General features: G+C 42.4%; 2 protein-coding genes across 15 annotated transcripts in view; one reads left to right on the top strand and one right to left on the bottom strand.

The window, feature by feature from the left end:
• Positions 1 to 560: 560 nt before the first annotated feature.
• On the top strand, positions 561 to 23132 carry LOC122876025 (circadian-associated transcriptional repressor-like). 4 transcript variants are annotated; one of them, XM_044195884.1, is made up of 6 exons: positions 561 to 906; positions 4091 to 4532; positions 7209 to 7284; positions 11568 to 11646; positions 18566 to 18680; positions 20441 to 23132. In XM_044195884.1, the coding sequence occupies exons 2-6, from the start codon at positions 4131 to 4133 to the stop codon at positions 20870 to 20872; spliced, it is 1104 nt and encodes a 367-aa protein (XP_044051819.1). In that variant the 5' UTR covers positions 561 to 906; positions 4091 to 4130; the 3' UTR covers positions 20873 to 23132. The 4 variants fall into 4 exon arrangements, with proteins under 4 accessions (XP_044051819.1, XP_044051908.1, XP_044052072.1 ...); XM_044195973.1 differs by having other exon boundaries at positions 565 to 899; positions 20489 to 23132; XM_044196137.1 differs by lacking the exon at positions 561 to 906 and adding an exon at positions 2010 to 2329 and having other exon boundaries at positions 20492 to 23132.
• Positions 23133 to 23193: 61 nt separating this feature from the next.
• The window catches only part of herc1 (HECT and RLD domain containing E3 ubiquitin protein ligase family member 1), a 68399-nt gene continuing 65679 nt past the window's right edge, over positions 23194 to 25913 (bottom strand). For all 11 annotated transcript variants that reach the window (XM_044195001.1, XM_044195340.1, XM_044194949.1 and 8 more), the window contains 2 exons: positions 24834 to 25139; positions 23194 to 23876 (listed from right to left, as the gene is read on the bottom strand). In XM_044195001.1, the coding sequence (XP_044050936.1) occupies positions 23691 to 23876; positions 24834 to 25139 (492 nt within the window). In that variant the 3' untranslated portion in view covers positions 23194 to 23690. The remainder of the gene's footprint in view (positions 23877 to 24833; positions 25140 to 25913) is intronic.

Raw genomic sequence — 25913 nt, 5'->3', positions numbered from 1 at the left:
AGAATTTCCGTACAGCGTCTCCGCTGGTCAAAACTCCAGACCACATACTGTAACACCCCATAAACCCACAAATTGTCGTTTTTACATTTCTAATTGCGTAGAGGTTAAACAGCATATTCATTTGTGAACTTTACAGGTGCTAGTAGGTTTAGCTGCTTTATGCTAATTAGCATAACTGAGATAAAGATTAAGCTAGGCTAATCATCCCAAAATGTCAACTATTTGTTTAAAGTATATGAGTCTGTGTCAGGAAGTCGGTTATTGTTTAGCCTTCTGTTTAGTTTAAGATTATTTTGTGTTATTTTATAGTGATTATGTTTTATTGTTGCCTGTGTGACAAGTATACTCCACTTCTAATAATACACTTCCGGGAAGTCACAGCATTAATTAGCCGTTTTCGCTCGTCACGTGCTGCAGCGCGGCTCTGGTCCAATGGGAGAGCTTAATTGAAGGACGGTGACGCGCTACAGTGTTTCGTCACGACGTAGTCACGTGTGTACTTTTTGTCCCCCCCCCCCCCCTCCCTGGTTTATTTATTTGTCCACAATAATTTCCATTTTAAATGAGACCGCTTCCTGCTTGTGTGTGAGTGTGTGGTTTGCCAGGCAGGGGGCTGCGAGCAGCTCCACACCGCCGGGGAGGAGAGGCTTGTGCCCCGCCCCTCTCGGACACGTTGCCCGGGGAGAGGCTGCACGGGCTGGATGGGACTCCTGCCCGCCCGCCTTCCTGCGTCTGCTGGTTCATGGTTTGAAACCATCATCAGTCAGCTCCGTCCGCCAGCGTGTCCGCACACACACACACACACAAACACACACACACACACACACGGCTGCTGCTGCTGCTGCTGCTGCTCGTCCTCAACTCACCGAGCCGGACGGGAAACACACGGTTCACCTCTGGTAAGTGGTAAGTCATTCCTCACAACTCACCTGGATTCATACGATTTTTTATTATTATTATTATTATTATTATTATTATTGTGAGGTGAAACCATAGACTGTATGTGTGAGACGCTGCTGTGCAAAATTAGTAGTTGATGTTTGAAACGCAGCGTCCTGAACATACAGGTCAGGTTAATTTCTTTAAAAAAAAATAATAATAATAATAATAAAGAAAAATGACCTCTGCTGGTTAAAATTGTAGCGGTGAAGTTCCCGCAGCATTTTATTTATTATTGCATGTTTTAAATGCGCCGTGGTTGGTGCATTTCAGCAGACAGGTGTGTGTTTTGTGGGTGTAAATGTCTCCATTATACATTATAGATCTGGTCACTTGTATCAGCAGTGTGTGTGTGTGTGTGTGTGTGTGTGCATGTGAACTGACAGGCGAGGGGAAACAGGTCCATGTGTTTGGATGTTGTTTCTTACATAATGTTGGACGACCTGCCCATTTGGAAGCGGCAGAGGAGGGTTATTTAATCTACTGGCCTGTATATTCAGACATTTCAGGGGCGTGCTGTGCTGTAATGTCTCTGAGTGCAGGATTCAGGCTCGTGTACTGGTTATACTGGGAATTCAAACACATGAAAACAGTAGCTGACACCAGGGCTGTGGCTGGGATTTAAAAAAGACTGAGGTCATGGGTCAAAATTCCCCCAAATTGTTTTGTCAAGCCACCAAAAAAATAAAAAATAAATCCAAGTTTTCTATTAATCCTATTTTAAAAAAATCTGATTTATTCATTTATCTGTTCAGTTATATTTGATGGTATACATTAGAGCTGAAAATTAAATGAAATTAATCTGCAAACATTTTAATGCAATAAAAAAAAGCAAAAATACAAACAATTCACAGTACAAACATTTGCTGGTTTTCTATCATAGTAAACTGAATATCTTTTGGATTTTGGACCGTTGGTTGGACAAAATAAGGCATCTGAAGACTTCAACTTTGGTTTTTGGGGGAATTGTGATGGACATGTTTCACTATTTTTTTTTTTTTTTTTAGTGATGGAAGATTAATCCATGAAACCAGAAAATAATCAAGCAGATTAATCGATAATTAAAGTAATAGTTCAGTACAGGGCTCGAGACTAACGGCCTCCGGGACGACAGGGATTCTTGTGTGTGTGTGTGTGTGTGTGTGTGTGTTGAACTATCGATTAGCAAACGACAAACTGAACCGAGCGCGTCTTCTCGTGCCGTTACTATAGTTACTATAGTTACTGTCACTGGCTGACTACTCAGCGCGAGACACACGGAAGGATTCTGACATGTCCTCGCGGTTCCGGTCCGTCCACTCAGTCACAGAGGGCTTGCACATCATTTGACTGAAACAGACTAGCCAGCTGCTAGCTAGCTAACTTTAGCCAGGCGCCACCCTGGCTGTGTGTGAGTATATTATCCCCCCCCACCCGATAATGCTACACTGTGAACAACAAATCGACAGGAGGAGAGCTAGTTAGCCGTTGTTAGCCGTTAGCAGCCGGTGGGCAGTGGAGTCTCGCGGTGTGTTTACAGCTAACGGAGCTAAACACAGGGTCCGCTCCATTTCAGTGCGCCGGTGCACCGCTTTAACGGCGAGTTTAACGGGAACAGTTTAAATGGAGTGTAATCTGCAACCACGTAACTGTCAGCTGACAAAACAAGCAACAGTGTCGGCCTACGAGGTAAAAGCCTATGGTAGCTTTCCTAGTTGACAAATAATTGCCAGCAATGTTCACAATATGATTTTATGTAAGCCTGCATGACATCATCAGTTCTGTCGTGACGTGTTTGTGTTTGTACGGGCCATGTGGTCGTGGTGACGTAAACCGCTGCTGTGTTACTAAACTGTGTCCTATTTATTTATTTTTAAATTCAGTTTATGACAGTTTTACAGATAATGTTTTGTTTTTCAACCTATTTCTTTGAATGGAGCAAAATAAATATAATTATTTATTTCCTCAGCATTTTAATGCTGTTTTTAATATGCCGGTAACAACTATAGATGATACTAACAAAGTAAAGAAACAACATTTTAAATTTTGGGGCGGTTTACATTTTCATTTCAGTTCTGGGACTGGTGAAAAAAGTTGCCTGCTCTCTCTTTTCCCCACACTGCCTGGTGTATAATTCTGCTGGAGAAATACTAAATCCCTACATTTTATTTTATTTATTTATGTTTTTTTGAAGGTGTGCAACTAATTGACATTTTCATCACCTGTCGATTTTATTTAGTTGAGTCTAGAAAATGTCAGAAAATCTTGAAAGATGGCTGTCTCAGTTTCCTGGAGCCCAAAGTGACGTCTTTAAACCAACAGTCTAAAAGCCAAAGATACTTCATTTACAATTTTTTATATATATATTTTTTGAAACCGCCACACTCCCAGAACTAGTACTGTCCCTGTCTTACACTACATGTTTGTTAAACTGTGAAAAAAAGACAAGATTTGGTTTGAAGTATGTGATCCTCTCCCCACCAGGGATGCATGGATGTAGTCTGTCTTGTTCTTTCTATTAGTTTCCTAATTTGTCTGCCATTTCCCAGAGCTGATGACTGAAGCCCATTATATTTAGACCCATGTGTAAAACTGTCTTTGTTTATCACGGCTTTGAATGAGTCTTAATGTGGCAGCAGGTTCTTCATGCATGTTGTATAACTTCTGATGGCCCCAAATGTCTTCTCAAGTTCCTTAACCTCTTAAACATTCTCCTTTTTATTTCCTCTTAAGTAGCTTTTGAGGTTGTTAAAATCATCTTATTCCACTCTGACAGTGTAATTTATATTCTGTATCAGCTTGTTCCAGTTCTTTGTTGAAGATATGTGATGTTTACACTGAGTAAAATATTCAAACACAACTCTTTTATGTTTTTAAGGCTGCACCAACGCACCTAATGGAAATATTCTAAATGTCTCGTGCCTCATTTTAAACACATTTTCCACAAAACTCAGACGACATATTTGGTATCTTTTCTAAAGTTTGGGATCTCCACTAGAGTTTTTAAAATAAAGTTCAAAGTAATGTGCTGACTGACCCACCAGAAGGTCAGTTGGGTTAAAATGTTATTCCCAAACCTACGCAAAAGCGCAGAAACACATTACACACACACTTAAAAAAGAAAAAGTATCTCCATCACAACATGTTGACGCGCTGTTTGTATGTCTGGCAGGTCCGTGATGCTCTCTGCTGGTTGAGAGTCTAGCTCCACCATGTCGACCTCAGACTCGGATTACTCCATTGACTGGCTCGCCAGCGATGAGGACGACTATGACAGCCCAAAGAGATTAAGTCCTCGTCGCACGGAGGAGCCGCCGGTACAGCCATCATCATCATCATCATCATCATCATCATCATCATCATCATCGACCTCCTCTCCTTCAAGCTGCTTCCACTGTGGAGCGACCCAGAGGAGGAGGAGTGACTGTGGGGTCGACGCTGACTCTCCAGTCGCCCTGCAGACCCCGGCAGTCAGTCCACTTCAGGGATTTACCTCTGTTTATACGCAGCAGATGCTTTCTGTGGAGTCAAAGCATCATTCGAGCAGGAAGAGGGCACACGGACTCTGCAAAAAGCCTCACGCAGACACTGAAAACGAACTATTCTCGCAGAAGGTGAGAGGTTTTCTCTTGCGGAGTTATACTGTTCGTACAGCGAACTCATGATAACACAGAGGTACAGAATCGTTTGGTGGTTTAACCTTCAGATATCGGCAGAAAATGTTTCAGTGATCAGATCCCTCAGGATAAAGGAGAGACGACGTCTTTCTAAAGCTGCCATTTGGCGTCGATGTTCATCCACATTACATGGGCAAAAGTATGTGGATAGTCCATGGCCATCAGCCTGCTGCTATTAACAGCCTCCGCTCTTCTGGGAAGGCTTTCCACCAGATTTCGGAACCACTTTACCGGTGGTGAAAAAAGTATTCAGATCCTTTTACTTAAAGTGACACTAAGTCACTTTTAAAACAGGGAATCAGACAAACAAGAATTAATTAAGGAGCAGTAAAACGCACCCTCGCTCTACTTGAAACACTCAAGAGTTTTGCAGCCGCAGCCTTAGTTGGTCTGATATGTTGCTAATGTTAGCAAACTCTAGACATACATTACTGAGTCAGTTTTCTGACTTCATAACTCCTCTCTAATTGTGCTAATGCTTCACTACGTATTAGCATGTACTATTATCTCTTAATTGTCCCTCATGGCCACAGTGGTCATTGTTCAGCAAAAGTTAGAAAACCACAAAGTAAAAACACAAAGTAAAAGTTCTGCAAGCAAAAGTAAAATTACAGAAGGATTAGCAGCAAAATATACTTAAAGTATCAAAAGTCCTTCAGAGGTTTATGTTCTTATTTATTTTGTATATTTATGTATTATTGATAATTACATTACCATGCAGCATTTTAACGCCACACCTAATTTTAACTACTTATGTTGGACATTTTCGTCTCTAACAGTGCATCGTATTTTATAAGATAATGTTTTATCTGTCAAGTAACTTCTAACTATAGCTTTCAGATAAATGTAGTGGAGTAAAACTATAGTGGCATGAAATGGAAACACTCAAGTAGTAGTAACTCAAAAGTGTACTAAAGTACAGTACTTGAATAAATGTTATTTAGTTACTTTCCTCCAGATGTTGGAAACTGGCTGCAGGGATTTGCTCCCATTCAGACACAAGAGCATCAGTGAGGTCCAACACTGATGTGGGTGATCAGGTCTGGCTCACAGTTGGTGATCCACTTCATCACAAAGGTGCTGGATGGGGTTGAGGTCAGGGACTCTGTGTAGACCAGTCAAGTTCTTCCACAGCAAACTGGGAAAAGCATTTCTTTAAGGAGCTGCAGGCTATCGCTCCAGCTACTGTACTGTATGTAAAAGTCCAAATGTAGCATTAGTTTGAATGTAGTGGAGGAGTTTCTCTATAACTTCACTTAAAAACAGGCTGCAATAGAAGTTAGTTACAAAGTAGAGTTTACAAAGTAGAGTTAAGATAGAACTTTAATAATTTACACTTCTCCGGAGCAGGTGCAAGTCATTCCTTATTAACGTTTCTTTCCCATATTACCCAAATGTTGCACCATATGAAACGCCACGCTCTACAACAGCGTTTGGATTATGGTCTACTTAGTTAAGTTGTAGCATAAATGCAGTTTGTGTAGCTGAATTAAGTGGGGGGGGGTTAGTGTGAAACCAACCAAGTTACAACGTAGCTGTTAGTATTTACTTTACTCTCAAACTTAAGATCAAACTTGCGTTCAGCTGACAGAAACAGGAAAGGGGTGTTCCCCAAACTCTTGCCCCAAAGTTAGAAGCACATTATCGTCTAAAATATCATTGTACGCTGTATCATAGATCAAGATTTCACTCCACTGGAGGTGAGGGCGCTAATCTAAACCACGAAAAAACACCCCAGGGCTGAAAAGCACACAAAAAATATGTGAACAGGAGTGTCCGCATACTTTTGGCCATATAGTGTATCACACAGAGGCACAGGAAGCTGTTTCTGCAGCCACAGTAGCAGAGAAAAGACCAGAATGCAATGCAGCTACCAGATGGTTCACATTTTGACTGAAAACTTTAGCTCTTCTATCACACGAGCTCCTGCCTGCCTGCCTGGCAGCTGTCAGAAATGTATTCTTGGAAATCAATAACAGAAATGTAAGAAAAGTAAACTACAACTCTAGACGACAAAGTAGCTGCAAGGCGGCCTGGTGATATCAAACAGTGTAAGAGGATCCGATAATGCCAGTTTTCCAGCCTGGTGCTGCTGGGTCTCGTGTATCTCATGCCGGAGGCGCAGAGTGACGCTCGGGGCGATGAAGTCGACCGCACACAGCTCGGCGAGCCACGTGTGAAGCTGTCGATTGCTGTCAGCTGTTAATGGCAGCCTCTTATCGAAGGGCCTGTGGACATTTACCTTCAGTGTTAACGCAGAACTAATGGCATCAAATGGGAGCGCTTGTAAATGGGTTATCAGTCACTTAGCCGCAAATCAATACGTCCTCGACAAAATGAGAAATTGGAAGATAAGCTGTAAATCATGTGCAGTAATACACACCGTTGGCTTGAGGCTTCTCACACACACACACACACACTCTCTCTCTCTCTCTCATTAAATTAACTGAGGTCTGGGTGATTATGTAACCTATGCAATCCTGTGCTCAGTTTTAGGAAAGCAATAAGCAGCGCTCTGCTGTGAATGGGTACACATAAGTGGCTATTAGAGAGCACTTTACATGGTGCAACATTGATAGCCTGAATGCTAACTCGGTTATCTGTCCCACACAGTGCATGGAGCTGCAGTGCTACATCCAGCCTCTGTCGTCCATCCTGCGGGGCCTGAGGTCAGGCAGGTACTCTGAACGTAAGTGTCAATCCCGGCTTTCACTATCCCCTCCTGCACTGCTCTGCAGCTCACAGGCAGGTCTGTGCAGATCACGCTGCTAAAGATAAACGCATCGTGTCAGGATGGTTGACGCAGAGTGGGGTGATTATAAAGGCATCTCGCTGCATGTTCTCCTGATCAGACCAGACTCAGACAGCATGTGCTAACATACAATATTTTTACACTTTGGTCCAGAGAGAAATATCTCATCATCTATTGGATGGATTACCATGAAAGTTGATCCACAGAGGATGAATCTTGATGACTTGAGCGATCCTCTAATCTTTCATGTATCGCTCACTACTGGTCACCAGTGGCCACCGGTCTACTGAACCAACTTGTCAGAATTTCTTCTTGTCTAGTACTTCAGTTCATGGCAGGGTACGTCTCAAACCAAGTTCAGCCTCAGCTGTACTTTGAGATTAATGTTACATAAGATGGATATCAATTTCATGTCTGTGCATTAAGTATGGAGCTGGAGTCAGGGCATGATTAGCTTAGCGTAGCATAAAGGCTGGAAGCAGCCTGGCTTTGTTATCTTGTTTGTTTAATCCATACACAAACAGAAATGTGTTGGGGGGGGAGTTATGTGCTGCAACTATTTCTTGATGAACCACAGTTTATTGGTCCGCTCAGCACGTCTGTGTAGCGTCTCTGAGAAAACTGCAGGAATTCACTGCGTCCAGCTGTTGTTCACCAAGAAATAGTAACGGCATGTAACTCCCCATAAAACCACAATTTGTTGTTTTTATATCTCTGTTTGTGTACGAATTAAACAAATGAGATACAACGTGTTAATTAGTGACCTTTAGAGTTGCACAGAGGTAGATTTTTGAACTTTGGACAGAGCCAGGCTAGCTGTTTCCCCCTGCTTCCAGTTTTTATGCTAAGCTAGGCTAACTACATCCCGTCTCCAGCTCTGTACTTAACGTTCTGATGCAAGAGCGGTATTGATTCATCATCTAACACTCAACAAGAAAGCAAAGAAAGTGTATTTCCTGTGCTAAATGTTAGCATGCTACAAGTGGAGTCTTAGGTGTCCTAAAATAGCCACAATGCAAAAGGTAAACTGTTTTAATTTAGGTAACAACATGGTGTTTAAAGTGGTGCTACCATTTGGACAAACTACGAAGTGTCTCCATTTTTAAAAATCCTTATAAAATATTTTATTTTCTGCTGTGTAATGAACATTATTACAGCCTCATGGGACTGCTATTGACTTTTGGTCTTGTATTTCCACCACAGTGAAATGAAAAATCAAAATGAAAATCTTCTGATCCGCACATAATCCGACAGTACCGCCCTCATTATGTTCCTCCCCGACATCTTGTTAAGTTGTCAATATGGAAGCAAAATGCCACCTCACTGAGATTTTTAAAATATAATGCTGCTGGGGTTTTTTTAAGCGTGTGCCGTTCGTCTGCCCCACTCCTCTTTCCTCCGTTATTCCCAGTGGAGTCCGCACATGTTTAAGATAACTGAAGATATTTAATATATATAATTAAAATACAGCATTCATTAGAAAACGATTTGATGGTTATGAAAAGCTTATTATGCTAAATTACATTGGTATATTCCTTTCGATTCACAAAGTGATTAAAAAAATATTCCTTTCTCAATATGTGTTCATTTAGAAATAATTAAAACTGAATGTCCACGATAAAAGACTCAGGGAGCAAGAGTGCACGCTGAAAATTACAGCAGCAGAACAAAAAAGAAGGATCAAAGGCCTCACGAGTCATTTAACATCCTTTTTTTTAAACTAAAACTGCTTCAGAGATGAAAGACTGGATCAAAGACGCTCGGTTGTGCACACAATTTAGGTGAGATATGGACTGAAGAACGGCTGTTTGCACTCCTTCCTGCACGCAAACAGTAAAATTGTAAATGGAGTCTGGCACGATAACTTGCCCTTTTTTTTGTGGAAGGCTTGAAATGATCCACTCAAACCACAATACAACATGTATCCTATAAGGGACCATCCTCATAAGATATCTTCTCAATTAAATGTTCGTCTAAAATGTAACAAACCGTATCCAACCTTCAGTCTATAGATATATTTTCTAAGTCAAACCGCTGCAGAGTCTGCAGCTCTGTGAGGCTGTACTGCTCATTTTAAAGAAACCAATCTGTAATAATTAGCCAGAGGGTGAAGTCAGAATAAAAATTTACCAGTTTCTATTGGTGCTGTCAGTAAATATCGTTCAGGTCATGTGCTTTCTACCTTTCCCTCAAAATACAGTCCTTGGTTTTTATAGTAAATCCTTAGATACTTATAGTTGTTACATGGTAAATTACTGTTTTTTTAATCGTTCATGCATTATTTATCATTATATTCAATATTTTAGTTTAGCATATTTTGCAAAGTATCACCAACCGCAAATTACAGCTGAGGCTGATGGGAGTGTCATTAGTTTTGCAGGTATTTGGTCATAAAGCAAACTATTGGAAAGATTAAATGTCTACTTGATGGTGGCGCTAGAGGAACAGTCGGAGGATCACCAAAGTTATTAGGATTCATCCTCTGGGGACCATGAACGGACCTTTTTGAGAGTTTCATGACAGTCAATAGTTGTTGAGATATTTCCGTCTGAACCAAAGTGGTGAACCGACCAGCGCTACGATCCCGAGCTGCGGTGCTAGCATGGCTAAAGACATTGTAAATTATATTGTGAAAGTTCATTCCTGATGTTGGAAAACAGTAGTCTGTTAGTAATCTCAACTCAAGGTCCACTTACTGGCTTTTTGTTTGGAGCTTTCAACCACATCTCATGGTCTTCATCAGTGTGTGTGTGTGTGCTCGGTTGTCATGGAGATCGTTCAGTTGTTATCACGTGTTTCTTCCTTAAGTCGCGTGATGACTGGACCATCGCGATGCGGTCGAAAGCTCCAGACCAAAAAAAGCTAGCAAGTGGACCTTGAGTTTAGATTACTGAGTTAAAATAGTTGCGGACATTTTCTGATATTAAAATAACACATTTAGGGGAATTTGTTATTTGCATGAGCGCGTTGAACGTCACTGTGCGCATCACGTCGCCGTCTACTGGTCGTTCCCAGTACAGTGCTGGTGTTACATCCTGGGATCCTCTGTTTGACTTCATACCTGTTTGCGTCAGTGTAGCGGTGTAACGAGACCACATGTGAATGATTTAGACAGAGGAAGGAGGGCGGTAGCTGTTTATGGGATGAATATCGTGTCATATTTCAAAACTGGGGCGAAAAATGCTTGAAATCTAACAAAAAAACAAGGTTTTGCGCGATTGAAACAAAGTTTTGAAGGCTTGCGTAAGTTTTGATGCAAACGTCATTTATTATTTGAGTTTTCCTTGTTTTCCACAGTGTTTTCTCCAACACGTTTTCAGATTTCAAACTCTGTGCTGTCTGGCTGTCCTTGAGCAGCGCCTGTGGCAGGCGTGGACGTCAGATAAAATCTGCAGTAGATAACCAGCTGGCTTCGTTAACGAGCGCCCGCCACAGGCTCGGGGGCGGCCAGGCGGCCCCGAGAACCCTGCATCCTGCTCGCGTGTCCTGTGCGCATCAGTCATCGTCTGCCAGTCCCACCTAACCCGATAAACACGCCGTGTGATCGGACCGTACTTCAGCAGAGAGCAAACAATAGGTTAAGAGCCTCCAGGATCCCGGCTTTATTCATGTTTTCAGGCCGTCTGTGTCAGAGTGTCGGAGTTTCGGAGCAGGAACGCTGCCAGAAATCACGTGACTCGCAAGCTCGCAACTGTGTGGGCAGACCTCTGAAGAGTCGGTGTCGTAAACCGTCTGCAACACGAGTGGAAAAGTACATCCGCAAAAGTTTCAAGATAAAGATTTGCCCTTTCGAAACTCAAGGTTCAACTCCAGTTTCAGACCTGAAAAAACAAACTAATACAGAAGACGAGTTGGAGAAACTGTAAAAACAGTGCTGCAGTTGTGAAGACGGAAAACTCAAATACAAAATGTTTGCAGAGATTTTAATTTTTTTTCAAAACATTATGCATTTTTAGTAGATTTCAAGCTTTCAAACGCTGACTTTCAACCTTTTTTCGAAGCTTTTTTTTTCTCAATTTCGAGATATGACATGATATAGACAGAAGTAAACTGTGACTCCAGTGATGTTCTGCTTAAGTGAGTCCAGCTGCAGTTGGTCGTGGTTTAATATCCTCGAGGCATCAAAGTAGAGAGCTGACGACGATGGTCGAGAGCTGAAGAGCCACGTGCCTCCTCTCCTCACGCTCGCAGAACATTTCTCTCTTTTTGTTCTCCCGCAGGTCTCAGCAGTTTCCAGGAGAGCGTCGCAATGGACCGCATCCAGAGAATAATGGGGGTCCTTCAGAACCCAAACATGGGGTAAATACCTTTTCTTTTATTTATTTTTTTAGAAATACTTCAGCAGCTTCAACATCTGCTTGATACTACCGCACTGCAGTAGAAGCGACAGCGTGCTGGAAAATGTTCCCTCTTTGTCTTTTGACCCTCTGCTGCCCCGATCAGATGCGGAAATCGTGACCACATGTCCGATTAACAGCAGTTAGAGCCGTTAGACGGCTGATTGAATTCGGTCAGGATCGTTTCTACGATAAAATAGTTTTGGTAAGATGGATGAGAAATGCCAGTCAGTGTCAGTGGTGACACTTTACAGTTACTGCTGATCACACGCTTACAGGGCTCCTTTTCTTACACCTTTCCAGCGGTACTCGCAGAACACCTTCAGCGCATTAAGGCCTATAATTTGACGGCGGTATGTGCGGAGCAGCAACGGGACTGAAAAGGTGGAGCTAGTTAAACATAATGAGCTGCGTGAGTCGTCCCTCTACCAGCTACTGATATATCATCAAAGTCTACCTGCAAATGCTGAAAGGAATTTAAGGACAAACACAAATAAGGAAATGCGTCAACTATGCTGTGGCTTATTTCACTGACGTGAGTAAAAACAGAGCCTGCACGTGAAATGCGTCGTTAATTGTCTACGATATTACAGCTGGGTATCATTTCAAATATTGTGATATGAAAATACTATAATAACCTTTAAAAGTAAGTAAAAAATAGTTGGTTTTTTTCCACCAAAATATATATTTTTAATGAATCAGAACTTCTTCAGTGCATCGGAGCTTTACGCCCTCACTTTGTTATAAAACCCAGCAGCTCCTCTCTGCACACTGTTGATGTCTTTAAAGTTTTAAAATATCAGCATGTGTGCTCTATAATAAAATCTTCAGGCAGTCAAGAACTTCTCCAATAACATGTTTTTTAATAGATTGATTTTTGCATCACACAACCGATTTTTCTGATACTTTTTTACTTTTTTCTGCTTCCTGGAAAAAAAATCATATGATTCAATTTGTTAGTTTTGTTTTTTTTTTTTAGCTTCTATTTTGGAAAATATCTTAAAGTCAGACATGAAACACTTGTCTGACGTAAACACCAGGGAGACTTTATCGTTCTGTCGCTGACAGAAGTATAATGTGTTGTTTTTTATAAAAAACCAAAATGTAAAATACAGTTTAACATGTAAAATGATTGATTATGTTAGTATTGCTGTTCATCAGGTCCTGATAATGTACCTGCACCACATGGAAAACACAACAAAACGTTAATCTCAAAGACTGTTGAGCCAAAACCAGGTTTAACGAGCTGTGACTGTAACAAAGAGGTGCTTTTATCCTTACATAAATAAATGCTAAACTGTAATGTAGTTGGTGTCATTGAAAAGACAAATTTATCCCTCCCTGCGTCACACATTCTTCCTGCACTTTGTACGACCTCCAGTAACGGCACAGACATGAAGTCCAGTTCGAACAGGCTGAAAACACAAATGTTTCCAGCTGACCGTCACTTTTAAGGGCTCGTTTCAGTCTTTGATGCCAGACGGGAGGAGTTTGTTCGTTTGACAATCACAGGAAAACTTTTTGAAGGTCATTTAATACACTTTTTTCTGTGATTTCCATCTCACCTGACTCTATCAGGGCCGTGCAGACGCAGTTTACTGCATCCACGCGGATCTCCGGGCAGATTAAAACAAACGGCAGAGAGAATAATTTGGAGCTTCTGTGAAGGTCGAAAGGACTCGGCTGAATATAAAGAGTTTTGAATACAGTTTTACTCGTAGAGAAATTCAGCAGTTAACCTCCCAAACTCTTCCATTTATCTATTAAATATGTATAAAACACATCGTACGACAGAATGTATTCCAGTCGGACTGATGTTGGTTGTTTGAGGCTGAGACACACGTCAGTACTTAACAACAATAACAAACATCCCATAATGATATTTCCACCGTTGTTTATTTTTGTACATAAACACATAATTGGAGAAGAGAAAACAAGAATAAAGCTCCTTTTAATAAATATAAATATTTTGCGGTACAGATAATAAAAATAAACTTATCACAGATGACAAAAAATAATAACTTTTTAAAGAAAAACATAATTGAAACTTAAATAACTAATAAAAAATATATATATATATATATTTATTTATTTATTTAACCATTATTATTATTATTATATTTATTTAATCATTCTCAAAAATTGTTTTAATAGCTTGATTGACAAAATAATCTTAACTCAAGGTGCACTTACTAGCTTTTCCTGAGCTTTCAAACGCATCTCATGGGCTTCATCATTGGTCGGACCTCAGGTATGGAACCTCAGTCACGCGATGGCAGCCGAGCCGTCTCCACACCGACGAAGACCACGAGACGTGGTTGAAAGGTGCTGTTGAAAAAGCTAGCAAGCGGATCTTGAGTACCAAGATTATTTTGTCAGGCCACATTAAACTTGATCAGAGAAAAAATTAAAGTCGGATATACACGAAACAGTAACAAATTCAAATCTTTTGTGTGTCTCGACATGATGAATCCTCCGACTGAGGATAAGCTCCTGTTAGACGTTCGCCGTGTTTCTCTCGGCTTCGGGTCGAACTTCTTTCTCACCTGTGCGCACCTGTCCAATAGCGATGCGCGGGTCAGGGTTAACCGACAACGTTCATGTCTTATAGTGTCTTATGTCGCTCTCTTTCTCCCCGCCCACATGGGAAAATGGAGTCTGAATTAACAGCGAATTTTAACACAGTAGTAGCCTGACGTGGGTCGGTCTGTACCGTCAGAGAGAGAGAGAGAGAGACTTCCTCCTACAGCACAACATTCAGTGAAATAATATAAATAATAACATTTACTTTAACAAGTTCAACTCTGTAATCTCTGATTTCAGAGAGCTAAACGAGCTCCGGATACTCCGAGGAGACGGAGGCGGGGCCGATCACATGCTTTACGGCAGCGTTAACATCTGACGCAGCTCCCTCCACGCCTGCTGTTGTAAAGGTGTTTTCAGATGCTGTTTGTTTTGTTGAAGCGCTGAATTAAACGGAGACGAACAGCAGGTCGGCCGTTTGCTTTGTTGGCCAAGAAGCTGACCGGTTTCCTTTTTCTTTTTTTTTTTTTTTTTTTAACAAAAACATACCGAACATTTTCCCGGTTTCTTCTGACACGTCCAGTAAAGTTGACGTGTGGGCCGCGAAACGAACGTCTATGTTTAAACACGGTGCGTCTGAGCTGGACCACACATGGAGCGCAGCAGCGTAGGTGGCTTCAGATCCGTCAGGGAGAATGGCAGATTTAACACACAGACGTCCTGCGGTGTGGGGAAAGTATTTCAGCCTGTTTTTTTGGCTCCAGCGCTTCCAGTTTGGCAGAATAAATCGCTGAAGTGCGTCGACACAGGCCGCTGTTGGCGGTCAGAGGCCATAAAAAATCTAAATTTGCTGAGATTATTTACAGCAGTAAAGTTCATTCCAGGGAGGATTTTCTTCAGCTCACAAATAGAAATGATTTTGTTTAAATATGCAAGAGATGAGATGTTACAGCAACGAGACATAAATTGTACTTTAACTGCAAGTCTACAATTTATTATTATTATTATCTTACTTATCTGTATAGATTTTAATATCACAGTTCTTCTGTTTATGTATGTTTTTATTTTACACATGCTAACAATGCTAACATCTGCCAATACGACATAAATATCAGCATTTTCTTAAAATTCAGGGCAGGAGTTAGTGAGATTTACAGCAGATAAAAGCAAACAATGCACAACGTTACGTAAACGAAAACCTTTCCGAGAGAGAAATTAAGGAAATAAATACATTTGTTTTAAAAACTAATACGCACAAAAACACACTGCATGTCCCAGAAACAAAAAACCTGAGTTGGTGTACAAATTTATAAGAATAATACATTTGAACTTTTATTATAAAAATAAGAACCAAGTTGCCTTTTTCCTACTAGTTCCCCGTATGTCTGATCAGTTATGTGATATTTATTTGATAAGACAGGTAATTATTTAAATTATTTACAGTAGTTCATAAAAACAGAAAATCTTTAAACCTTTTTTTGGCCACTTTAGCTCCACAGTGTTTCTGATTCATATTCCTGCTGCATTAACGTGTGTGTTGCATTTTACTGCTGCAGATGTTTAAGGCTGAGCTCATTTTAACTGCTTTATATACTGCTGGGTAGTTTAACCTGCAGCAATGCATCATGGTCTATAAGATCATCACGTGTTTGCAGCGTCGCCGTCCTGCGAGAACCACGTATCTCTTAAAAAGTCTCCCTGAGCTCAGAGAAACAGCCTGTTTTCAGCTCTGCGACGACGCGTTTCCCAGCTGATCCGAGGGGGGGTTAAAGAGTTTATTCAGCTTCAGGAGGAGGAGGAGGAGGAGGAGGAGAGTTTCCTCAGCACGTGAAGGAAACTCTTCATCACAAACACCTGGAGATACGTGGTTTCCACCGGGCAGGAAGGGGATGAAATAATAATCTGAAAAGTAACTGAAGCCGTCAGACAAACGAACAGTATCTCCCTCTGAGAAGCAGCGGAGAAGAAAGTGACATAAAATGGAAATACTCGAGTAAAGCACCTCACATGCGTGCAGCACTTGAGTAAATCGCCACTGCTAAACGATAATTAATAGATTAATTGGGAAAATAACTGGCGGATTAATCAATGATGATCATCAGTCGTAAAACTTTCATGAAGCTGGGATGCGTAACAGTGTACAGTGTGATGTCAGAGAGGTGTGTGTGTGTGTGTGTGTGATGCTGATTTTTTTTAACTCATGGCTGTGAGCGGTGGGCGGAGCCTCTGCAGCCCTTCGGGGTTACTGCTCTATTTATAGCCTGTGAATGGAACAAGCCCCCGCCGCCGCCACCGCCACCGCCACGTGTGGGCTGCAGGCTGTGTGTGTGTGTGTGTGTGTGTGTGTGTGTGTGCGACGCGGTCACATTTGTCATGTGGACCTGAACATGCTCTACTTGTCGTCCCGCGTACACGTCATGTGACGCTCATATGTGCGGCCGTGTGGTCAGATAGCATCACACAGACGGAGAGGACAGATTGTAGATTGAGGATTGTAGACACAGCTGCCAGCCCCCTCCTCCTCCTCCTCCTCCCTCCTCCCTCCTCCTCCTCCCCTCCTCCTCCTCCTCCTCCTCCTCCTCCTCCTCCTCCTCCTCCTCCTCCCTCCCTCCCTCCTCCTCCTCCTCCTCCTCCCCCTCCTCCTCCAATCAGATGCAGCCAGCCCGATGTGTTGGCAGAGGCTTTGTAAGGGTTATGTAACGGCCATTGGCGAGACTTCCCTGAGCCATCTGAGCTGCAGGGCGTCTCTGACTCTGTAATCGGTAGCTGAACTCCTCAGACGTCACATTCAGACTTCACCTCGTCCCGTCAGCAGCCACTGAAGTACTCTTACTCTGTACACATCTGAGGTTCTTGTATTTCCATCTGACGCGGGGGGGAAATACTCCGCCACATGTATCCGATACATTTTAAATTAAAACAAAATATAAACAACAAATAAACGATGATGCATTGTTATGGACAAAGATTGGTGAAATTCACAAGCTACCCAGCAGCATATAAAATTAGCTCCATATTAAAGCGACGAACACATTAATGTATCAATAATTATAATCCGGTAATATTCATTCAACCTTTTTTTTTATTTAAATCTCGAGGAATCACTGAGGACGAGTGACGTCGAGACAAAACAGACAGGACAGTTAAAAACGGGTGCAGAGTAGTTTAATCATGGTTTGTGTTGAGTTTTAGTGTGTGTTGTAAAATGTGTGCAGCAGTTTCCCCAAATGTAGTGTTTCCACGCGGGACATCGAGCATCAACCAACAGCTCGAGTCCAGTAATGACTGTGGGACCAGTTTAATAAGGAAGTGATAACGTGTATTACTCTGAAATGGGCCATTTTTTACTTGTAATCGAGTATTTCAGCACTGTGGTATTACTACTTTAACTGAGTACTTCTTCCTCCGCTGTCAGCAGCAACACTCAGCACTTTGTTTTGTCCAGTGGTGCGAAGCACATTTACTCAAGTACTGTACGATTTTGAGGTACTTGTACTTTACTTGAGTATTTTATGTTACTTTCTACTTTCTACTCAGCCGCGTCTCAGAGCCAAATATTGTACTTTTTACTGCGACATTTATCTGACAGCTTTAGCTACTTTGACGTTACGATTTTTCAGTAAAAAAAGTAAAAACATACGAAGAGCTTATGAATTATAAAGCTGCTTCTTATCGAGTCATTTTAGTCTGATTTTCTTTTGAAAAGTAAAGAAATGTCCGACCGTTCAGTTGTTCGATGTTTTCAATGCAGATTCTCTTGTTTTTTCTCGTTCTTTGTTGTTGAGCCTTTTTTAAACAAATGAACTGAATAGTTCTGCATTGGTTCTGTACTGACAGACCGGTCTTTCACTTGTTTTAGGAAAATAAAGTTTTTAGGATGTAATTATATACAGAAATGTGTAGCTGCCCAACAGTATATCGACTAGTTAAAACCAGCTACAACAGTAAAACAGTATTAATGCATCACGAAGGGCCATTTTCTGACTTATTTTCTTTTACATACGTTTTATTTTCTGACCTGTTTTATAGTGTATCATATCGTTTTCTAGTACTTTCTCCTGTGTGCACTGACGTAAAGGCGAGCTGCTGTAACAAAGAGTTTCCCTTCAGGGATCAATAAAGTATTTCTGACTCTGAAACTTTTAATTGCAGGACGTTAACTTGTAACAGTATTTTTACATTGTGATATTACTATTTAAGCTTTTCCTGCGGCGTTTTCCTCGGTGTTACTCACCAGAGTGCATCGTGTGTGTCCTTGAGGTCTAACAAACGTGTTTAATGCATTTCCTTCCTCCATGAAACATTTTGTAAAGCCGGTTTCTTTTTTTAAAAGTGTGTTTCTCTCTCTCTCTCTCTAGTGGACGCTTCCTCGGCATCATACTGAAAATAGAAGAAATGCTTCAGAGCTGGTTCCCTCACATCAAACCAAACCTGACGCAGGCAGACGACAGCACTCCGGCTAAGAAGCAAAAGGTAAACACGTTAAAAATGATATTCTGATAATCGTTTGAGCAAAAAAAAAAAAATCCACTGGTTCCAGCTTCTTAAACGTGAACATTTCCCCGTATTCTTTCTCTTCTGTGACAGTGAAATGATTATCTTTGCGCTTTAGACGCTCTGGGAACTTGTGAAGGGCATTTTTCAGACATTTCATAGACGATTAATTGAGAAAAATAATGAAAATAGGCATTAGTTGCAGCCCTAGAAAATGCTACGAAAAGAAATAAAAGAATAAGATAAAAACACTGAAGTTGATCTACTGGTTATGGACCCTCTCCGTTCTGAGCGGTGTGTCTGTGATGGCGAGAGTTACTGGAAGAGGACAGTGAAGGCATTAATGTGTTTTTACTGGCGAGGTTTTCCAACAGGCTCGGTTTCATGAGAGTGGAGGTCACATAATGAGGGGAAAACCAGAGCGGCCTCACACACAAGAATGTGCCCACTCCCTGATGAATAAATCCACCAAAACACATTTAACCGTGAAGGATTCAAGAGTACAAACCCTCGGAGTCAGATTCCTGCTTTTCTCCGTTTCGCAGTTTTGGCTTAAAAATGGCCCGTTTGGTCTCCGATCACCAAAAAATAAATCAATTGTTCTTGTCCTGAATCAATTCACAAGTTGTTTTTAGATATCCTGCTGCGAAACCTCAAGACTTTTCCCTTGCTGTGTCCCACTGAACCACAAACTACATACTAACATGTTCGTATTTACTGGAGCAGCAACGATCAGTCGCTTCATCGACTATCGGGCCAAAAGGTTTCCAGCTTCTTCTGTGTGACAATTTGCTGCTTGTCTCTTTATCACTGTAAATAATTAATGTACTAATATTTACCTGATAGTGTTTTTGCAGCTGGTATACGAGGCATCGACACACTTTATCGTTTTGTACTTGAAGGGCGTCAAACAAACTGCGACTTTAGACGTCCGCCGTCAGTCGAACTTCTTCAACAGAAAAATGTGGAGTTTTTATGTTTGTTTTCTAGTTATTTCTAGTTTCAGATTCGCCTCCATCCACAATTAGTTTTAATTATTTCCAGCTAAGAGCGGCTCCTCCATTTCCTTTGTGCAATGCATTGTGGGACAATAGCGTCCTTCAACAGCACACTCTAAAAATCACTCTTCCAGTGTGAACACACTGCAGACTCCGAACCTGTTTAGTCTGCGATGTGATTGGGACGGTCGCAGCCAGTCCAGCTTCCTGTTCCACCCCTGACCGAGCCTGTGATTGGACAGAATTTTAACTTCAAATAAACTTTTTGTTGAGATTAATGCCAAAGCTGCAGTCCTTTTTTTTTTGATTATCTGACAAAACGAAACACTGTCTAGCAGCCATCTTGTCCTCCGATTGGACGACATCAGAATCTCGTCCAATCGGCAGTGCGGGCGGCTGACGTCTCGGAGGAGGAAATCCGCCCCGACTGGCGTGACGCGTTTTCTCTTTAGGTCGCTGGGAGTAAAAACATTCGATCAACTGTCTTAACTGAGGTGTTCAACCTGTCAGATGTTAGATGTGCCGTGACAGGAGAGACGCTGATTGGTGCAAAACAGAGCGAATGATCTCAACTTACAGCAACAGGAAACATGCAGCAGTGATGATTTGTGTTCGTCTTGTCAGATAAAACACACAGATTTATTCATTTCCCACCACTGAGCGTGAAAAACAAGCTGCATTTATGTAACCTGCAGGTTTATCCATCTTTCCCCATTCATTGATTTATTTATTTATCTGCAGATGTGTTGCGGTTCTGAAGTTGATGTAATGCTCCTGTTTTCTCTGCAGCAGCATCTCAGCAGTGCCTCCGCTCCTCCATCCTTTCCGGTGTCGCTCTGCTCCTCGGACGTGGAGCCGGCTCCCGCAGCCTCTTACTCCTCCACCCGCCTCAAATGGCTTCACACGTCGCCCATCTGCTCCCTGAAAACGCCTGAATCGACCGCCAGCCGGCCCGCCGCCTCCGCCTCCCCTCTGCCCGCACGCTGCTGCCAGGAAGTGACCCAGGACAACGCCGTCTCCTCCAGCACCGACCTACACACGGGGCCCCCGCGCCGTCTCAGCCGGGGGCCGCTGCCCTTCAAGATCAGCTCGCCGTGTCTGGAGAGACTGCTGCAGGCGAAGGAGAGCATCGTCGCTCCCAGGACTGTGGGAGATGGAGGCTGGTTGTCGTAGCTGCCTGCAGAGCAGTTGGCCTCTGCGGTTGAGAATCGGTGGAGATCTGGGTGGGACAGGATCTCAGCATTCAGGCCCCACATGGAGCCTGAAGAGCCTGAAGATACTAAAAAGCCTTTAATAAAAAAAAAAAAAAAAAAAAAAAAAAAAAAAAAGCATGCTTCAAAGTCTTCTACATCTTTTTTTAAAATCTACGTCTGACGCGCAGTTCGCTCAGATTTCAGGTTCTCCTGGACGAGCGGAAAAAATACCAGATGGGACTTTGGATGAAATGACGGCGCAGATCCGACTGTTGTTTTGATGACAGTTGGCTTTAAGGACACTTCGAGGAAACGCTGGACCTCTAGTTTTGAGTTTTCACTGTTGTTTGAGTTGGATGGATTTCTAATGAGTTCAAAGGTCAAAACGAGACCGAGTGAAGGATCACGAGCTCTTCTGAAAGCTGGACTCTATTTATGGATCTGAATATGAACGAATGCACACGACATTTGGTGCGGAGACTTGGGATTTTCATAGCTGAACACTTTGACTGTTACGTTGTTTGATCTGCTTCTCTCTAGGTTCTTAATGATTCCTCTACCTCATGCTGACACCACGATACAGTTCGACCGCATCGAGAGACGTTAAGACTTTTACAAAAGCAGCCTTCCTTGTAGCTTCAGGGCTGGACAGAAATCAATATAACAAAATATTCTAATATTGGAATATTTCACGATATAGGTAAATGTATCCAAAGCCAGTTTTTTTTCCATTACAATTAGCTTGAAATCATTAATTAAAAGAACAGTATGCGATACAACACCCGCTGAAGGTCAGTAAAAGTGATTATGAATTATCGATCAGCGCTGCTTTAACCTCTGCGTCTGAGTTTATTCAGAGGGAAGCAGTTTTTCTAAATCCACAGAGAACGATGTGATTCTCTCAAGAGCCAAAACTCTCATTTCACTTATCGCCAGTTTTCGTCTTTTCGTGAGACTTTCAGGCTGCTGAACATCACGAACTTCCAATGACAGTAAATATATTTGGTCTCCAATGGCGACTGCCCGTTAACATTTCACAGGGACCCCGGAGGAAACGTAGAACCGTCTCCTGCCACAATTTAAAAGATGGGTTTGGGTTTTTTTTCAAGTTAATCTCGATACGATATGAGCGCGTTATTGGTCGCTGTCTTGCTCTCCATACGAGCCGCGAAGAGATCCCTTCTTAGTGCGACTACAAGCGATGAGGACAGAATCCACAGTCCTCGTTCTGTGCAAGAATTCATTCCTTAATGTGAGTCTTCGGCAGCCGGAGTTAAGACGACGCAAGTGGGAATCTTCGTCCTGTCAGTCGCGTTATTGCACAACACAAACACAAAAACCTGCGGAAGAGACCGACTCAGACTGCTGAAGCCATCCCAGTACAGCGAGTAAGAGATCGCAGCCTGTATGAACACGTTTCTATTCAAAATGAAAAATTAGATGTTGGATCTGTTGGTTCCTAAAATACTGTCGAGCCGTGCTAGACGGATAATCACGACGCCAAACCGTCTAAGAAGAAATGTCTGGAAGCATTTTGACGCCACGAATGGAAAAATTCTGGGTAAAGATGAAAAAGATGTTAGCTGACTTTTAAACGGTGACATTACAGCAACAACAAATCGGAGTCACCTGTATTTAAACCACCTCGAATTAAAGGAACCACGTCAATTCTACAACATAGTTTACAATTAGGTGTTGTGGGTTGCAAATTAATTAACAGTCGCTGTTTCAGCTGCGTTTTTCAGTCACTTCTGTTTTAAACAACCCAGCTGTCCACACAGGCTGCTAACGGCTACGGTTTTACGCACGTAACCGCGACCTGAAGAGTATTTTTACGCTTGAAGTCGATTTTCTTCTGTTTTACGACGGCGACTACAGCGATTGTGTGTGTGAGACGCTGAGCGCTGGCAAACCGCGGGTGACCGACAGTCAGTACTGTGCCTGAACGCCTCCTGTGTAGACAGACCGAGGACTGTGCCGGCGTGTTAGCACCAGTCTGACAGCCCTAACAGCGACACGACAGCTGAGTTTTGTATCAAGGCACAAAAATCCAAACTTATCCGTTAAACAGCTCTTTTGACCAGATATTTTGAACTCACTGCGTAGAGATGTAGAGAGGTTTTCCTTTATGTACATAGTTTTGTTTTTTTTTTCACATTTTATTTACTCCCCCTAAAACATGGCCTTTGTGATATTTTGTACTTCTGAAATAAATGTGATGTCTGCTTTCTGACAGGAAATGTTTGTCTTTTTTCCCCCACCACAGTTTTAAACAGCAAACCTCAGTAACTGAACAACCACTCAGTTATGCAGCATTTATTGTTGGTTTTTTGTATGCTTTGGGAAACTCGGCATAGGCAATGAAAACAATAAATATGGATATTATGCAAAACATTTTCCTAATGAAGCATTTTACACAATGTACAATATTCTCTCCCCCACCTCTGTCTTGAATATTCTATACACATTTCCAAACAAATAAACATACCTCCATGCAGAAACCCTGAAAATGGGATGTGGAGTAATGGGGAAAAATAATTAACACTAAATGCACTTCTCGTGTGGATTTTTGTGTCATTTAAAAACTGCTAATAAACCACAAGGAGAAATGAAAATCTGTGCTGTTTGAAAGTACATAAAATGGATTTTTTTTAAAAAGTGGCCTTTCTGTTCAGGAGTTCCCTACAACCGGTGCAGTGATGACGAAGCATCTCTGGGTTTGCGTGGCGTTCGGATCGGACGGTCCTCGCCCGCTCATTCCTGGGACTCTGACTGATTTATGTGTGAAACCGCCTGCGTCAGTAGTCCGTGTCGGAGCCCTCTGCGTTGTCCACGTTACGGGAGAGCATGTAGTTGTCCATGTCGATTGAGCGGCAGTTGTTAATGGCGTAGCGCAGCCGCTCAGCCATGACGGCCTGGCTGGAGTACGGAGGCAGACGTAGCTGGAAGAAACAGGTCTGAGAGGTCGGCAGGCTGTCGTACGGCTGAGGAGGAAACACACAGAGACACGGACACTTGAACTGTGAGGTACAACCAATAAAATCATTAGAAACCTTTTATATCAAACTACCTTTCTCTCCAAACAAAATTTTGCGTCACTGGAATTTTTTTTAATTTAGCGCCGTGTTTACTGAGACTACAGATGTAAGGGGTTTCCTGACTGGTTTAGGCGCAGACCACTTAACGAGGACCTGTGTTGCACGCCACACCCCCTCGCTCTCGCCCTGTTCCCTGTCTGCCTCTATACTGTCCTATCCAATAAAATAATCTTGACTATCAGACTGCTGAAGCCATCCCAGTACAGCGAGTAAGAGATCGCAGCCTGTATGAACACGTTTCTATTCAAAATGAAAAATTAGATGTTGGATCTGTTGGTTCCTAAAATACTGTCGAGCCGTGCTAGACGGATAATCACGACACCAGACCGTCTAAGAAGAGATGTCTGGAAGCATTTTGACGCCACGAATGGAAAAATTCTGGGTAAAGATGAAAAAGATGTTTAAACGGCGACATTACAGCAACAATTATTGAATTAGGTGTTGTGGGTTGCAAATTAATTAACAGTCGCTGTTTCAGCTGCGTTTCTTCTGTTTTAAACAACCCAGCTGTCCACACAGGCTGCTAACGGCTACGCTTTTACGCACCTGTGTTGCATGTTTCCTGTCTGCCTCTATACTGTCCTATCCGTTAAAATTATCTTAAGAGGAAAAACAACCTACAGATGTAAATTAGCTGCTGCTTTTCTTCCATTTTACCTGCACAAAACCTCAGTCCAGTCTCTTAGTAAATAAGGACAAATGCAATTTGTTCAGTGCCTAAACAATCCTGAGTGAATATCCCCTAATGTGCAATAAACTGGAGTTATCCTTCAATGTTTGTACATAATTCCTAAAGTCTGACAAAGTTTCCAACATGTAGCGCACAGATCCTGATTCACTCACCCTGTCCACCTTCATGATCTGAAACCTCTGAGAGATGTCGGCCGTGTTGGCGGGCAGCCTCGAGCGTCCGGAGACGAAGCGCATGAAGAGGACCCGCTCCTCGTTGGAGAACTCCTCCAGAGTCTGCCAGAACCACTGCACCAGGGAGTGCTGCTCGTCCACCTCCCTGTAGCGCACCACCTTCTTCAGCACGTCGCAGCAGATCTCGGGCATGCCGCACACCATCTGCTCCAGCTGCTTGGCCGTCAGCAGGGAGAGCAGCGGCACCGGCACGATCCACGACATGCCTTCACGCACCGCCGCCACCTGAGAGGAGGAGCGGCAGGAGAGGGCTTTACGTCTGCACTCGGGGTCCAAGCCACATGTTTGATTAGAGGGTCGGTTCACCCAAATTACAAAAAGATCTCGGTTTTCTCTAACTGTGCAGCCATGCAGTGTCGGTTTTATTTGTCCAGGTTTTGAGACATCTGTCTTTGAGATTCCTGCCTCCGCCCAAATACAGTGGAGCTGAATAGAAATTAACAATGCAGCAAACCGTCTCTCCAGAAACAATGTCCCTGTTCTTCTGAATAATCCACAGTCCTCACTGGGGCTGCAACCAGTGATTATTTTAAAGCTCCAGTGTGCAACATTTAGGAGGAGCTACTGGCAGAAACAGAATATAATATTCATAAGTGTGTTTTCATTAGTGTTTAATCACCTGAAAATAAGAATCGTTGTGTTTTCGTTACCTTAGAATAAGACGTTTTTATCTACAGAGGGAGCGGGTCCCCTTCCACGGAGGCCGCCATGTTGCACCGCCATGTTTCTACAGTAGCCCAGAACGGACAAACCCAACACTGGCTCTACATAGGGCCGTTCGCGTTTTTCACGAGTTTCGCAGCCACCGTAGTTTCTCCTACACGCTTGGAAGGGGAGGGCGAGGCGAGCGGTGTTCAAATGGTTGCAAACTGTAATTTCACTGCTAGATGCCACTAAATCCTCCACACCGGACCTTTGATTATTGTTTAGTCTAATGAGTATTTTCTCGATAAATTGTTGGTCTATAAAATGTCAGAAAACAGTGAAAACTATATACAT

Source organism: Siniperca chuatsi, linkage group LG1 (genome assembly GCF_020085105.1).
Source record: "Siniperca chuatsi isolate FFG_IHB_CAS linkage group LG1, ASM2008510v1, whole genome shotgun sequence".
Taxonomy (NCBI): Eukaryota; Metazoa; Chordata; class Actinopteri; order Centrarchiformes; family Sinipercidae; genus Siniperca; species Siniperca chuatsi.
This window is presented reverse-complemented; position numbering and strand designations above follow the sequence as displayed.